The sequence below is a fragment of the Nerophis ophidion genome, linkage group LG17 (assembly GCF_033978795.1).
Source record: "Nerophis ophidion isolate RoL-2023_Sa linkage group LG17, RoL_Noph_v1.0, whole genome shotgun sequence".
Classification (NCBI taxonomy): Eukaryota; Metazoa; Chordata; class Actinopteri; order Syngnathiformes; family Syngnathidae; genus Nerophis; species Nerophis ophidion.
Window position 1 is genome coordinate 23,428,915 of NC_084627.1, and position 14,345 is coordinate 23,443,259.

Genomic DNA, 14,345 nt, shown 5'->3' on the forward strand with positions numbered 1-14,345 from the left:
TTATAAATTGAATAACAAAGAAATATTTATTAGTGGAGACTTTAACATTGACTTAATACATACAAGTAGCAATAGAGAAACAGCTGAATTTATAGACACAATGCACAGTATGAGTTTGATATCTTTGATAAATAAACCAACAAGAATCACATCACATAGTGCCACCCTAATTGACAATATATTTACCAATATAATGGATGACAACCTAATATGTGGAATCTTGATAAATGATATAAGTGATCATCTCCCAGTCTTTGTGGTCTACAACTGTGCCAGTAAAATTAAAATCAAGAATGAATATGAAACTGTCTATAAAAGAATCATAACAGAGAAAACGCTCAACAAATTCAAGAATGAACTACAAAAGCAAAATTGGAATACTATATATGATAAAAAAATAAATTAATACAGCTTATGAAGAAATCTTGAACACATTTAAAATACTATATGATGGAAATTGTCCAGTAGTAAATTATAAAAGGAAGTCAAAGTACGGCGAGTTTAAACCGTGGATGACTAAAGGACTCCAAAATGCCTGTAAAAAAATGAATATTTTATATAAGGAATTTATAAAAAATAGAACTTTAGTAAATGAAAATAAATATAAAAAATATAAAAATAAACTAATCAATATAATCAGAATGTGTAAAAAAGATTATTATATAAATAAACTGGAATACAACAAGAATAATATAAGAGGTGTATGGAAAATATTAAATGGTATTATTAGAAATAAAAATGATGATAATCAATACCCACCATACTTTATAGAAAATAACAACATGATTAAGGATAAGGAGGTGATAGTAAATACATTTAATGATTATTTTATAAATATTGGACCGAAACTAGCAGAAGAGATAAAGGTAGAAGGGACAAAAATAGATGCAGCAGATTATATCAACCCAAACCCTAAAACAATGTTTTTAAAACCAGTAGTAGAAAGAGAAATCAGGGACATAGTCAAAAGTTTTAAGAACAAAACAAGCAAAGATGTGGATGATATAGACATGCAAACTTTAAAGTATGTGATAGATGGAATTAGTGCTCCATTAGCGTATCTATTTAACCTTTCATTTGAAATGGGAGTATTTCCTCAACTAATGAAAATTGCAAAAGTTGTTCCTATTCACAAAGCGGGAGACGGACACTTATTCACAAACTACAGACCAATCTCAATATTACCACAGTTCTCCAAAATATTACAAAAAATATTTATAAATAGATTCGATGGCTTTGTAGAAAAAAATGAATTATTAACAGATAGGCAGTATGGTTTCAGGAATAATCGATCAACAGCACAAGCATTAACAGATTTAATTGAAGAAATAACTGATAGTATTGATAAAAATAAATATACAATAGGAGTATTCTTAGATCTTAAGAAGGCTTTTGATACAGTAGACCATAGTATTCTTATTAGAAAAATGGAAAAATGTGGTTTTAGGGGTATTGTTCTGTTAAAAAGTTATTTATCTGATAGAAAGCAGTTTGTACAGATATCACAAAAAAAATCATGTTGGTTAAATATTAAATGTGAGGTACCACAGGGGTCAGTCTTAGGGCCCAAGATTTTCATCATGCATATAAATGATATTTGTAAAGTAACTGAAAACCTTAAATATGTGTTATTTGCGGATGACACCAATGTACTCTGTTCTGATGTGGACTTGCAGCAGCTCCTGAGGACCGTCACCATGGACATGTGTAAATTAAAAAAATGGTTTGATGCTGATAAATTATCATTAAACCTAAATAAAACTAACTTTATGTTATTTGGAAATAAGAGAAATGATCTGGATGTAAAATTATATATAGACAATGTTAGTATAGAAAGAGTAAACAAAATGAAATTTTTGGGTGTGATCTTGGACCACAGGATCTGCTGGAAGTCACACATTACATACATCAAAGGGAAGTTGGCGAGAAGTATTGCTGTCCTGGGTAAAACAAGGCACATTCTTAATCAAAAAACATTACACACTCTTTATTGTACACTTGTTTTACCATATTTGAGTTACTGTCTTGAAGTTTGGGGAAATACATATAGGACGAACATCCAACCACTATTCATAATGCAAAAAAGGGCCATCAGACTGATACATAACACAGGACCCCGAGAACACACTAATGGATTATTTATAAAAACATTTGATTTAAAACTACCAGATCTCATCCAACTCAAGACTGCCCAAATGATTTATAAAGCAAGTAAAGATTCACTTCCAACAGGGTTACAGAGAATATTTTTACAGAGAGAAGGGAATTATAATTTAAGAGAACTACTTTTTAAGATCCAATATTGTAGAACAACGCAGAAACGAATGAGTATAACAATAGCAGGGGTTGAAATATGGAACTGTTTAAAGGATGAAATAAAACACAGCACCAACATAAACCAGTTTAAAAAGCGTTTTAAATCATTTATCCTTAGTAAATATAAGAAAGAAGAGCAAACATTGTTTTAGAAAGACAATAATATATAGTATGTATATAAATACAATTTATGATTTCATAATTATACATATAGGTTATATTAAAATGTATATATTACCACTTTATATGGAATTTAAATAAATTGTGTATATATTATATATATATATATATATATATATATATATATATATATATATATATATATGTGTACAAACGTATATGTTTGATTTAAATGTTAAACTGTGTTTATGAGACGTGTGCTACATATATATTGCTTATATATTGTTTAAAAAAAAAAAAGTAATGTAAGTGAAGCATGTTTTAGATTTTATATATTTTGAACGTTGTTCTTGTTGTGATGGGGTAGGTTTATATGAGTGTTGCTTCAACCTACACCCTTTCGGCTCAATCATTGCTCAAATTAGTGTTTTTTTTTTTGTTTTTCTTTTTTTGTTGTTGTTCTTTGTTTTATGTGAAGATTTCCGAAATAAATAAATAAATAAAATAAAATAAATATTTATTTATAGAGCACAATGTGTATGCAAGGCAGATGCATTAAATTTACAAGAAAGGGAATAAAATCATGAATAAAAATGAAATCATCATAAAACTAATCATTTTAATCGTGTAGATAAAATATTTTTGCAATAAATAAATGTATAATAATCATTGTTATATATTAAATACATTAATGAAAAACGTAACAAAAAAGGATGATATGCATATTTTACAATAGTTACTACAATTGCAAGGAAAAATTTTTTAATTTTTTATTTTATTTGCAATATTACTGAATTAATTAAAAAAGTATATGGATTTCTATAACATGTTTTAAGGACAAAAGGAGTAATATTATTTTGCTGTGTGGTGGGGCATAATACTACTGCACCCCTAATGATCCATCCATCCATTTTTTCTACCGCTTGTCCCTCTTGACGTTGTGGGGAGTGCTGGAGCCTATCCCAGCTGCATTCGGGAGGAAGGCGGTGTACACCCTGGACAAGTCGCCACCTCATCGCAGGGCTAACACAGATAGACAGACAACATTCACACTCACATTCACACACTATGGACCATTTAGTGTTGCCAATAAACCTATCCCCAGGTGCATGTCTTTGGAGGTGGGAGGAAGCTGGACTACACAGAGGGAACCCACGCAGTCAATGGGAGAACATTCAAACTCCACACAGAAAGATCCCGAGCCCGGCGAATAAACTCAAGACCTTTGTATTGTGAGACAGACGCACTAACAACCCCTGTTCCACTGTGCTGCCCCCTAATAAGAATGAGATGTTTTTCACTTTCGGGCCATCTGCTGTACCTGGTGGGGCACAACCCCACTTGCCCTTTCTTTCAAATGTATAAAATCTAAAAATCTATATTTAACCTCATGTGATTGTTTTTTTTCCTATGGGAAAAATCAAAGAAGAGGAATTTGTTCAGCTGTTCTTCCTGTGTGCTGCTGCTCTGTTGGTCTCACTTTTGTTTATTCATTCGTGTTTCACCCAGAAAACACCACTGTTCCCAACTTACATGAAGTCAAGGAGAACATGACCATGGGAACCACGCTCGTGACCAATCCCAGCGGCGGATTCTTGGTAAGCTGCCCAGCATCGTACGTATGCGAAAAAAACACGCTCTTCCTATACCATAAATAAAAAATCGGACAAACTCTCACTGCATTTTCACAAGACCTTTGCTCTGGCCTGTTGGTACTCAAGGCTTAACGCTCCCGATTTCACTAGCGACGTGCTGGGAATGTGGCAGGATGCTGTGAATCAAAACTTAGAAATGCAGCAACTGCAGTTTTTATTGGCAAACTTTATCGGACTAGTTCTTTCAGAAATGTTGTCGGAGTTCATTATGTTATTCATAGAAATTTGCTACATGCTACTATGTTGCATGCAGTAGCCGTTATTGGACAAGTCATGATTTTTTTTAATTTTATTTTCAAATTGTTGCATTTATACCAGTGTTTGAGATCACAACATGGGCCAAAACGTGTATCTCCTACTTTAATGTTTCTAAAATTATGGTATTTACCATGAATTTAACGTTATTCTAAGAGATTACTACTTATAAAACAGCGTATGTATCACAGTGGCATATGCTTCCGGTTATTGCCCTGATTCCAGGTAGCAGAAAAAGCAAGCGGTGTGCAAGCAAAGATCCCTTTATTACGTACCAAGCAGAATATCAAAAACAAAGAGCACTGGCATGAGACAGGTAGTCAACTGTGGGTGAAAATGCAAAGTATACCAATAAGCAGGAGAAGAAATGCAAAGCGTCAACTACACAACTAAAGTGTGCGCTGTCTGAGGAACCACCGCAAGGAAATAAACAGTAAGAAGGCGATTCACATGCCCCTATCTGTCACGGTTTACCTGACACATGAAACTTGACAAATTGGAGTGGGCACTATCCACTTTAGGATACGGCAGTAGTGTATTGAACATCTTAAAATGTTTTTTGTGGCAATTCCAATTTTGACCACAGCGTCAGTTGCTATGTAGAGTGGCAATTTCCATTATTTTCAGCAGACTGCATTGCAAATTCATTAAACCCCCCCCTGTCCTTTTCCTCTTACGCGAGATCCACCAAACCATATCAATCCCTTACCAAATGTACCCCTCTAATTAGTTATTTTTCACAGGTGAGTGTCCTCACCAAACAGAGACAGGTGTGTTAATCAGCGCTCCAGACAGGCAGAGATGTGGCAGAGGAAGCATACAGGAAGTGGAAAAATTAGGGATGAAGGAGAGCTGACACAGGAACCTTGTGGTTAGAAAATGAGTGTGTTTCCCCCGGGAAGAGCTGGACGAAGTTGCTGGGGAGAGGAAAAGTCTGGGCTTCCCTGCTTAGGCTGCTGCACCCGCGATCCGACCTCGGATAAGCGGAAGAAGATGGATTGATGGATGGATCATTTACAGTTTAAAAAAATTTAAAAATGAATTGATTTCACTTATACAAGTATTTGATATTGATTATTTAAGAAACACTGACACAGAATTGAGTTGTTAGGCTTTGTTAGGGGTTAACTAAACAACTTCATGTTCCACAATTCATTACAGCAAACCGGATGTTAAAAAGACTAGTAGCCGGTGCATTGTTGTTGTTGAGATTGAGCAATACTAGCTTACGGGTGAATGAATGAGCAACAGATGATAACAAGCTACAAAGATCGATCGGTAACGTTTTTGTATGCCCATTTTTTCTTACATAAAGTACCGCTTTATGTACACATTTCCGACGTCTTGTCCAATACTTTGATCGTAGTTATCTACATGTAACTCTGCCTGTTTAATCTGAAGTTATTTCAATCAAAAATATTTTAATTTATATGGTTTTATAATGTTACAAATTCAAAATGAGACCATTTTTTAGTTCTTTACAGCCTATAAAATGTTTTGAAACACTGTTCTGCTTAATAATTTGGAACAGTGGATTTTGAGTTATTTATTGTATTTATTTATTGGTATAATACTGCTATCATTTCGACATTTGTTCAATGAAATTTGAAATAAACTAACGGTACAACTTGAAAATTATACTGACTGACATTTGCATCAATTATTTATTAAAATTTGATTAAAATGTACTTTGCATAATAATTTGGAAAACAGTGTATACATCCATTCATACATTCTAAATAATTTAATTAATTTTCACATCAAAAAACACAAGCAATGGCGACTTTTATTTTCTTTTGTAGTAGTAGCGACTTCCTCCCAGTCAATTTCTTTTCACTTTATTGCACGTCGTATGCAAGTGACATCGAGGCCACATTGGGCCACATGCACGTCTGCACTGAAGTCTGATAAAAATCACATTTTACTTGCAGTGTAAAGAGTCAGCTGGAAAAAAAATCTGATTTAGAAAAAAATCAGATTTGGGCCACTTTGCCCTGCAGTCTAAATAAACATAGTCAAAATCTTTTTTTTTCTTTTTTGACAACACACCTGCAAAATGCACTGTTGTGGGACATGTTTAAAAGGAAGTACAATATGGGACCTTTAATAGTAGTTGTACAGTATTATAGGCAAGTAAGGGACATTGTGATTGTCATGCATTTGGAAGGGAATCATGCAACTACTAGTTTTATAGATGCATAATGACTTATTAAATGATTCCATTTTCCTGTTATTCCAAATCCAGCGAACTTATGAAGTCTTTATGTGGTGTTTTTTATGGACCCACATTCAGCCCACATCAAGCAGTTCTTTCCTCTTGGTTTTCTCTCTTCCGTTCAGTGTCGCCTGGTAAAAAGCAGACTCAGTATTTGTTGTCATGTTTGTGTATCTATGAATGTGTGTGTTTTGTCTGTGCAGGCCTGCGGTCCCCAGTACGGCTACATGTGTGGTCAACAACAATACATCTCGGGGGTTTGCGCCAACGTCAGCTCGTCCTTCCAGGTCCTCAACTCGTTGGCGCCAGGCGTGCAAGGTACGCTGCCCCGAAGCTTCGCTCATTCACAAGTCCGGGATATAAGATTAGCATCAGCAGTAACAACCCGGACATCAATTCCCCAAAGTGAAGAAGATTAGAGTGTTCATTTTAAATGTAAACGTGCATGCACCACCCTTCTGGTTCACTTAATGACTAAGTTCACAGAACAGACCTCAAAGACCAATATAAGACTCCAATGTAGGCTCTTAGATATTTCTGCTATTAACAAAATACTTACTAATAATGCTATTTCCCAATGTCTTTCTTAAATGCATTTCTTTGGGTTTAATGTCCTGTAACAAATTATACTCGTGGATAAGGGGCCCGATTGTGTGAGCCTAAACATATTAAATCATCAAAATCAGGACTTGATCATATCTGGATGAGGAGAACTGGATGTAAATTGGAATTTGGTCAGTGTGAGTGCAATGTTAAATTATTTATTTTAATCATAGGCTATAATTGTAATCATATATTTACCTTATGAGCTGAATATAAGACGACACCTGATTTTCAAGACAACACAAATGTAATGTTCAATCAATCAATCAAAGTTTATTTATATAGCCATAAATAACAATCAACCTAATGGGATACAATGAGAGACCTTGGAGGTGACCGCAGATGTGCGGACCTGGTCCCCCAGGCCCCTAACGACCAGTGCAATGGATTTCGAGTGGATCTAGTCAATAGTGTGAGAGTCCAGTCCATAGTGGGGCCAGCAGGACATCATCAAGTGGAGACAAGTCAGCAGCGCAGAGACGTCCCCAACTGATGCACAGATGAGTGGTCCACCTCGAGTCCCACCTTTGAACAGCTAGCGCTTCATCTATGGTCACCTAATAACCTCTCCACGCAGGAGAGGAGAGCAGAGCAGAAAAGAGACGGCAGATCAACTGGTCTAAAAAGGGGGTCTATTTAAAGGCTAGAGCTGAGATTGGCACCAGCGCCCCCCCGCGACCCCAAAGGGAATAAGTGGTAGGAAATGGATGGATGGAAGTATACAAATGAGTTTTAAGATGGGACTTAAATGCTTCTACTGAGGTAGCTTCTCTAACTGTTACCGGGAGGTCATTCTAGAGCAGTGGTCCCCAACCTTTTTGTATCAGCGGACCGGTCAACGCTTAATAATTTGTCCCGCGGCCCGGGGGAGGGGGGGATCCTTTTATTTTTTATTTTTTTATTTTTTTTTTGTGATGAAAAAGGGACGTTTTTGTCATGAAAAGGGGAGGTTTGTGTGGTTGGTGCACTAATTGTAAGTGTATATTGTGTTTTTTATGTTGATTTTATAAAAAAAAAAAAATATATATATATATATATATATATATATATATTTATATATATATATATATATATATATATATATATATATATATATATATATATGTCTCGATTGGATGGTAGAGCGCAATATGTAGGTGTGGGAAAAATCACAAGAATACTTCATCTCTACAGATTTTTGATGATTGAGGAAACCCCTCATGAAACAGTTCTGTAGAGATGAAGTAGTCTTGTGATTTTTCCCACACCTACATATATATATATATATATATATATGTCTCGATTGGATGGTAGAGCGCAATATGTAGGTGTGGGAAAAATCACAAGAATACTTCATCTCTACAGATTTTTGATGATTGAGGAAACCCCTCATGAAACAGTTCTGTAGAGATGAAGTAGTCTTGTGATTTTTCCCACACCTACATATATATATATATTTATATATATATATATATATATATATATATATATATATATATATATATATATATATATATATATATATATATATAATATATATGTATATATATATATATATATATATATATATATATATATATATATATATATATATGTATATATATATATATATATATATATATATATATAATATATATGTGTATATATATACATATATATATATATATATATATATATATATATATATATATATATATATATATATATATTTTTTTTTTTTTTTTTTTTTTTTTAAATAAAAATTAATAAAAAATTCTTCTGCGGCCCGGTACCAATCGGGCCACGACCCGGTACCGGGCCACGACCCGGTGGTTGGGGACCACTGTTCTAGAGTACTGGAGCCCGAATAAAAAAACGCTCCGTAGCCCGCAGACTTTTTTTGGGCTCTGGGAATCACTATTTAGCGGGACATATGGTACAATACAATCATCAAGATCGGATGGAGCTTGACTGTTTAGTATTTTATTTTAAAGTCGCATCCTTAAGTGCCCAGGAAGCCAGTGCAGGAGAGCGAGTATAGGCGTAATATGATCAAACTTTCTTGTTCTTGATGTTCACACTCCATGCCAATTCCCATTTTCTTGCCCATTGGTGACATGCATCTGATTTTTGCATGTCAATATAAACATTCGGAATTTTTGAAATCCGACCCAGGTCTCTTTCGTATGTGGATATAAATTTGATCATTTATCTGATGCGACTACAGTCTGAACAATCGGGTCACATTTATCATCAAAAAAGCAATGAGCGTTATAATAATTGTTTTGCCTAAATAGATGATCGCCAAAAGAAATGGTGAACGAAAGACAAAAAACAAGCTAAATGACGTTATTGCATCAATGTCCTACTACTCCTGGCTCCAACTGCTCGCCCACAGATGTCAGATGCCAAAGAAAATGTCCCACAAACTAGGAATGCCAAAATTAGTTCCCTCTTCCTTCCTACGCCAAATAATTATGTAAAGGAAATGTTGACTCTGGTTGAACAAAATCCATGAAATTGCCGCAACGGCGGCAAAACTAAGACTTACTAGAATTGTATCCACATTTACTTCTTTAAATGTGTGACGTCATTTACGTTTGTTTTCCGTTCACAATAAACAAATAAGTCACATATTTGTTTTGTTCATGTGGACAACTATATAAAAAGATTGGATTTAACACAACATCTGAATTGAGCATCATACATCGCAGTGGGAATGTAGCCAAAATCAGAAACAAAAAAAGACACAATTATCAGTAGGTAACTATAGAATATTATATTACATTTCTCTCTTTGTAGTGGCTGCATCTCTGCAGCTCACTTTAGTATGCGTGAGTGACAGGAAGAAATGCTCTGACTCGGACAGGGCACAGCCTATTGCACATATAATTTTCCAGACCCCGGATATGAGACAACCTGTCCATTTAGGGCTGATTTCTCAGAAAATATTTGTCTTATATCCAGGCCTGGGTGCGGATAGACAGACATCTGGGTCTGGGTTCAAACCAGGATCTGCATGTTTGTTGTTATATGTATAATCCTATCAGAAATACAGTATGGATGTTTCCCAAATATAAGATAGGCGCCAGCGCCCCCCGCGACCCCGAAAGGGAATAAGCGGTAGAAAATGGATGGATGGATGGAAAACAGGTCGATTCAGTGGAATGATTGAATTTTAAACAATTGATCTTACGTTAGGGTGAGAAGCTCTGTCATCCAGGAGGAACTCAAAGTAAAGCTGCTGCTCCTCCACATCGAGAGGAGCCAGATGAGGTGGTTCGGGCATCTAGTCAGGATGCCACCCGAACGGCTCCCGAGGGAGGTGTTTAGGGCACGCCCAACCGGTAGGAGGCCATGGGGAAGACCAAGGACACGTTGGGAAGACTATGTCTCCCGGCTGGCCTGGGAACGCCTCGGGATCCCCCGGGACGAGCTAGACGAAGTGGCTGGGGAGAGGGAAGCCTGGGCTTCCCTGCTTAGGCTGCTGCCCTCGCGACCCGACCTCGGATAAGCGGAAGAAGATGGATGCATGGATGGATGGATGGATGGATGGATGGATGGATGGATGGATGGATGGATGATCTTACGTTTCATCCCTAGTGCCAGTGTGTGGTGTGATGTATAAAAAATCTCTCCAGCAGCAATAATGGCTTTCGACATAATGGAAAGTCTCCAAATGTTAAGTCCTCGCATTGCAATCATCCATCCATCCATTTTCTACCGCTTATTCCCTTTGGGGTTGCGGGGGGCGCGGGTGCTTATCTCAGCTACAATCGGGCGGAAGGCGGGTTACGTCTTGGACAAGTCGCCACCTCATCACAGGCATTGCAATCATTCATAAACTAAATATTAATATATTTTGTTAGACTGTGTTATACATGTATTTTCTGCATGATTACAATTCATGTTTTTAATCTCAAAATTTCCACTGATTTCCTTATTATTGTCAGTGCAGAAAACTAGCATGAAGCTGCCACTATAGACGTTTCCTGTCTGCTTAGTGCGTAAGCCGACTTACCAATTTTTGTGCAGTGCCCCAAGTCCTGAGTGTACGAAATGCATATGTCATAGAAACCAGATGAGGCAGTGTCTAAAATGTCCTCATTAAGTGCGGAAGCGAGTGTTTCCTGTCTGCTTCAGTGCGCAAACATGTCAGCACCATTTTACATTATCACTTTCTTCACTTTAGATTTTAGAGCCTATGTAATGTATTAATGTACGTGTGACATAGTTATTCTGGCTAATCGGACTATAAATACAGAAAAATCCTACTAAGAACACTGTACTACCCTCAATCACCACACACACTGAATCAGTATGAATTGAATACCATTGTTTTTCACAGAAGACACACCCTGCTTTTGTTAAAAAAAAACAACAAAACTTGTATTTTAATGCTCTGCCGAATGAATGAATGTGACGACCAAGATCAAGGATTTTATACATACAAGCCCAAAAAGTAGACTTTTAGTCCACAAAATGTGATCAGACTTTTAAATCAAAGTACTGTGTATAAGACCTTTACCTGGAAGATAATAGATGCATCTTAAAAGGTAAGACCCCAAATTTTAGTTTTACTTTCCAAACCTAAATGACTTAGAAGTTTTCCATAAAATTTTTTACGAAAGTGAATTATTCTCTCTTTGTCTAATCCTCTTAATTAGAAGCCTGTATTAACATGAATGAGAACCAGTCAAATCATACCTTTTTTAAATCAGATGCATCTCACTTGTGAGGAAGCACGGTGGCAGATTGATTATACAGATATGGTGTTGTTTCTACTCGGCAAGTATGCCCGACGCGCCTCCTACAGCACCTTGGGTCAGCTGCAGGGTCATCAGCCGGGGACCACCGCTCATTGGAGTTTCGCTCTCTTTAACCCCGGAACGCCTCCTGGTGGTGGAGCGGTGGAAGGGACGTCTCCCTGCCACCCACTGCAGCCGACCCATTTTATTGCCTCGACGCCCAGTACTTATCCCTTCTCCTCAGCCACAACCAGAAGCTTCCCTTTTCGGCTTCCTCAGCAAGAGCCTTGGTTTCCCTTTGGAGCTTAGCCCCAGTCGTTCCCACATCTCGGAGCAGCCTTGTTGTTGACATACCGACGAAGCCCAGACAGCCTACTTCGACAGGGTAGATGGTAGTGGCCCAGCCTGCCTCTCTGCACTCAGCAGCCAGATCTGCATACTTGGCTACTCTGCACTCGTAGGCTACCTGGATTCCCTCCTCCCAGTGGAGGGTGAGCTCTATCAGCATGGCAGACTTGGTAGCAGCAGACCAGAGCACGATGTTTGGGCGCAGTTAAGTGGTGGTGATCTCACGGGGGAATTGGAGCTGTTTGCCGATGTCGGCCCTCATACTCCAGTCCCTTGCCAGAGAGACACTTGTTAGTGCTCTTGTCTCACAGGTCCTGGGTTCGATTCCCGGGCTCTGGGTCTTTCTGTATGGAGTTTGCATGTTCTCTCTGGGTATTCCAGCTTCCTCCCATCGCCAAAGACAGGCTTCTGGGGATAAGCTAATTGCAACACTAAATTGTGTGATTGTTAGTGTGAATGTTGTCAGTCTATTTGTGTTTGCCCTGCGATGAGGTGCTGACTTGTCCAGGTTGCAACCCGCCTTCCGCTCGAGTGCAGCTGAGATTGGCTCCAGCCCCCACGCGACCCTGAAAGGGACAAGTGGTAGAAAAAGGATGGATGGATAGATGGATAATCACACTGCTGACTTCAGTTTAATGATGATTTATCACAAGTTACAACTTGCTTGCATCATTAGAATGATGCAAGCAAGTATTACCTTTTGATTAATCATTGATAAACTGAAGTCAGTTTAAGTCGGTCTCGTGTTTTTGACACTCGGGTTAAAAGTCGAACCGATCATCACCATCGGATTCGGCTCCGATGATTGGGGAGGATGCCGGAAAGTCCTGGTAAGCCCAAACGTATAGTGAAGGTCTGCTAAGAACGTCTTTTGTGTCTCCCGTCAGAGGGAGACACAACTACGGGAGAACTTTAAACATATTACGAAACAGGCGCTGGATATTGAGTCTGAGTGGACCATGTTCCTTGCTCTATTGCCAAGGCAGCCAATCCAAACTGTGAGGGCCTGCCGTGGCGGTTATCTCAAAACATGCTGGTGGACACCAACGGTGAGGGATGCCATCAAGCTGGCTCATGGAAGCCCAGGAGCAGGGACAGGTACCGACAGGCCAAACTGTGTGCGGCTTTGGCGGTGGCTGAGGCAAAAACTCGGACATGGAAGAAGTTGGGAGTAGCCATGGAGAACAACTTCCAGACGATTTCGAAGTGATTCTGGACCACCATCCGCCACCTCAGGAGGGGAAAACTGCACTGTCAACACAGTGTATAGTGGGGACAGTGTGCTGCTGACGTTGACTGAGGATGTTGTGGATTGGTGAAATGAATACTTCAAAGACCTCTCAATCCCACCTACACGTTTTCCAAGTAGTGCCTGGGGACTTTGCGGCAAGCTCTCCTATTTCTGGGACTGATGTTGCCGAGGTAGTTCAGAAGCTCCTCGGTAGCAGATCCACCCAGAGTTATTTAGGCTTTGGATGTTGTGGGGCTATCATGGGTGATAAGACTCTTCAGCATTTCCTGGACATCGGGAGTGGTGCCTCTGGATTGGCAGACCGGGATGGTGGTTCCTCTATTTAAAAATGTGAACCGGAGAGTGTTCCAATTATCGTGGGATAACACACCTATTCAAGTGTACTGGAGAGGAGGGTATGTCGGATAGTCAAACCTCGGGTTTCGGAGAAGCAGTTTGGTTTTCGTCCCGGTCTTGAAACTGTGGACCACCTCTATACTCCCGGCAGGATCCTTGAGGGTGCATGGACGTTTGCCCAAAAATGTGTTTTGTGGACTTGGAGAAGGCATTCGACCATGTCCCTCGGGAAGTCCTGTGGGGAGTACATACCCCAGTGTATGGGGTATTGGACCGCCTGATTGTGGTGGTCTGCCCATGTCTGATCAGTGTCAGAGCTTGGTCCGCATTTCTGGCAGTAAGTCATACCCGTTTCCAGTGAGGGTTGTCTTTGGTCACCGATTCCATCCATCCATCCATCCATCATCTTCCGCTTATCCGAGGTCGGGTCGCGGGGGCAGCAGCCTAAGCAGGGAAGCCCAGACTTCCCTATCTCCAGCCACTTCGTCTAGCTCTTCCCGGGGGATCCCGAGGCGTTCCCAGGCCAGCCGGGAGACATA

At 38.7% G+C, this 14,345-nt stretch overlaps 1 protein-coding gene across 1 annotated transcript in view; it reads left to right on the forward strand.

Moving 5' to 3' along the window:
- Positions 1-14,345, forward strand: part of itga1 (integrin, alpha 1) — a 186,066-nt gene that overhangs the window by 102,465 nt on the left and 69,256 nt on the right. Inside the window, exons 4-5 of the mRNA XM_061876612.1 lie at positions 3,946-4,034; positions 6,765-6,879. Coding sequence (XP_061732596.1) covers positions 3,946-4,034; positions 6,765-6,879 — 204 coding nt within the window. The remainder of the gene's footprint in view (positions 1-3,945; positions 4,035-6,764; positions 6,880-14,345) is intronic.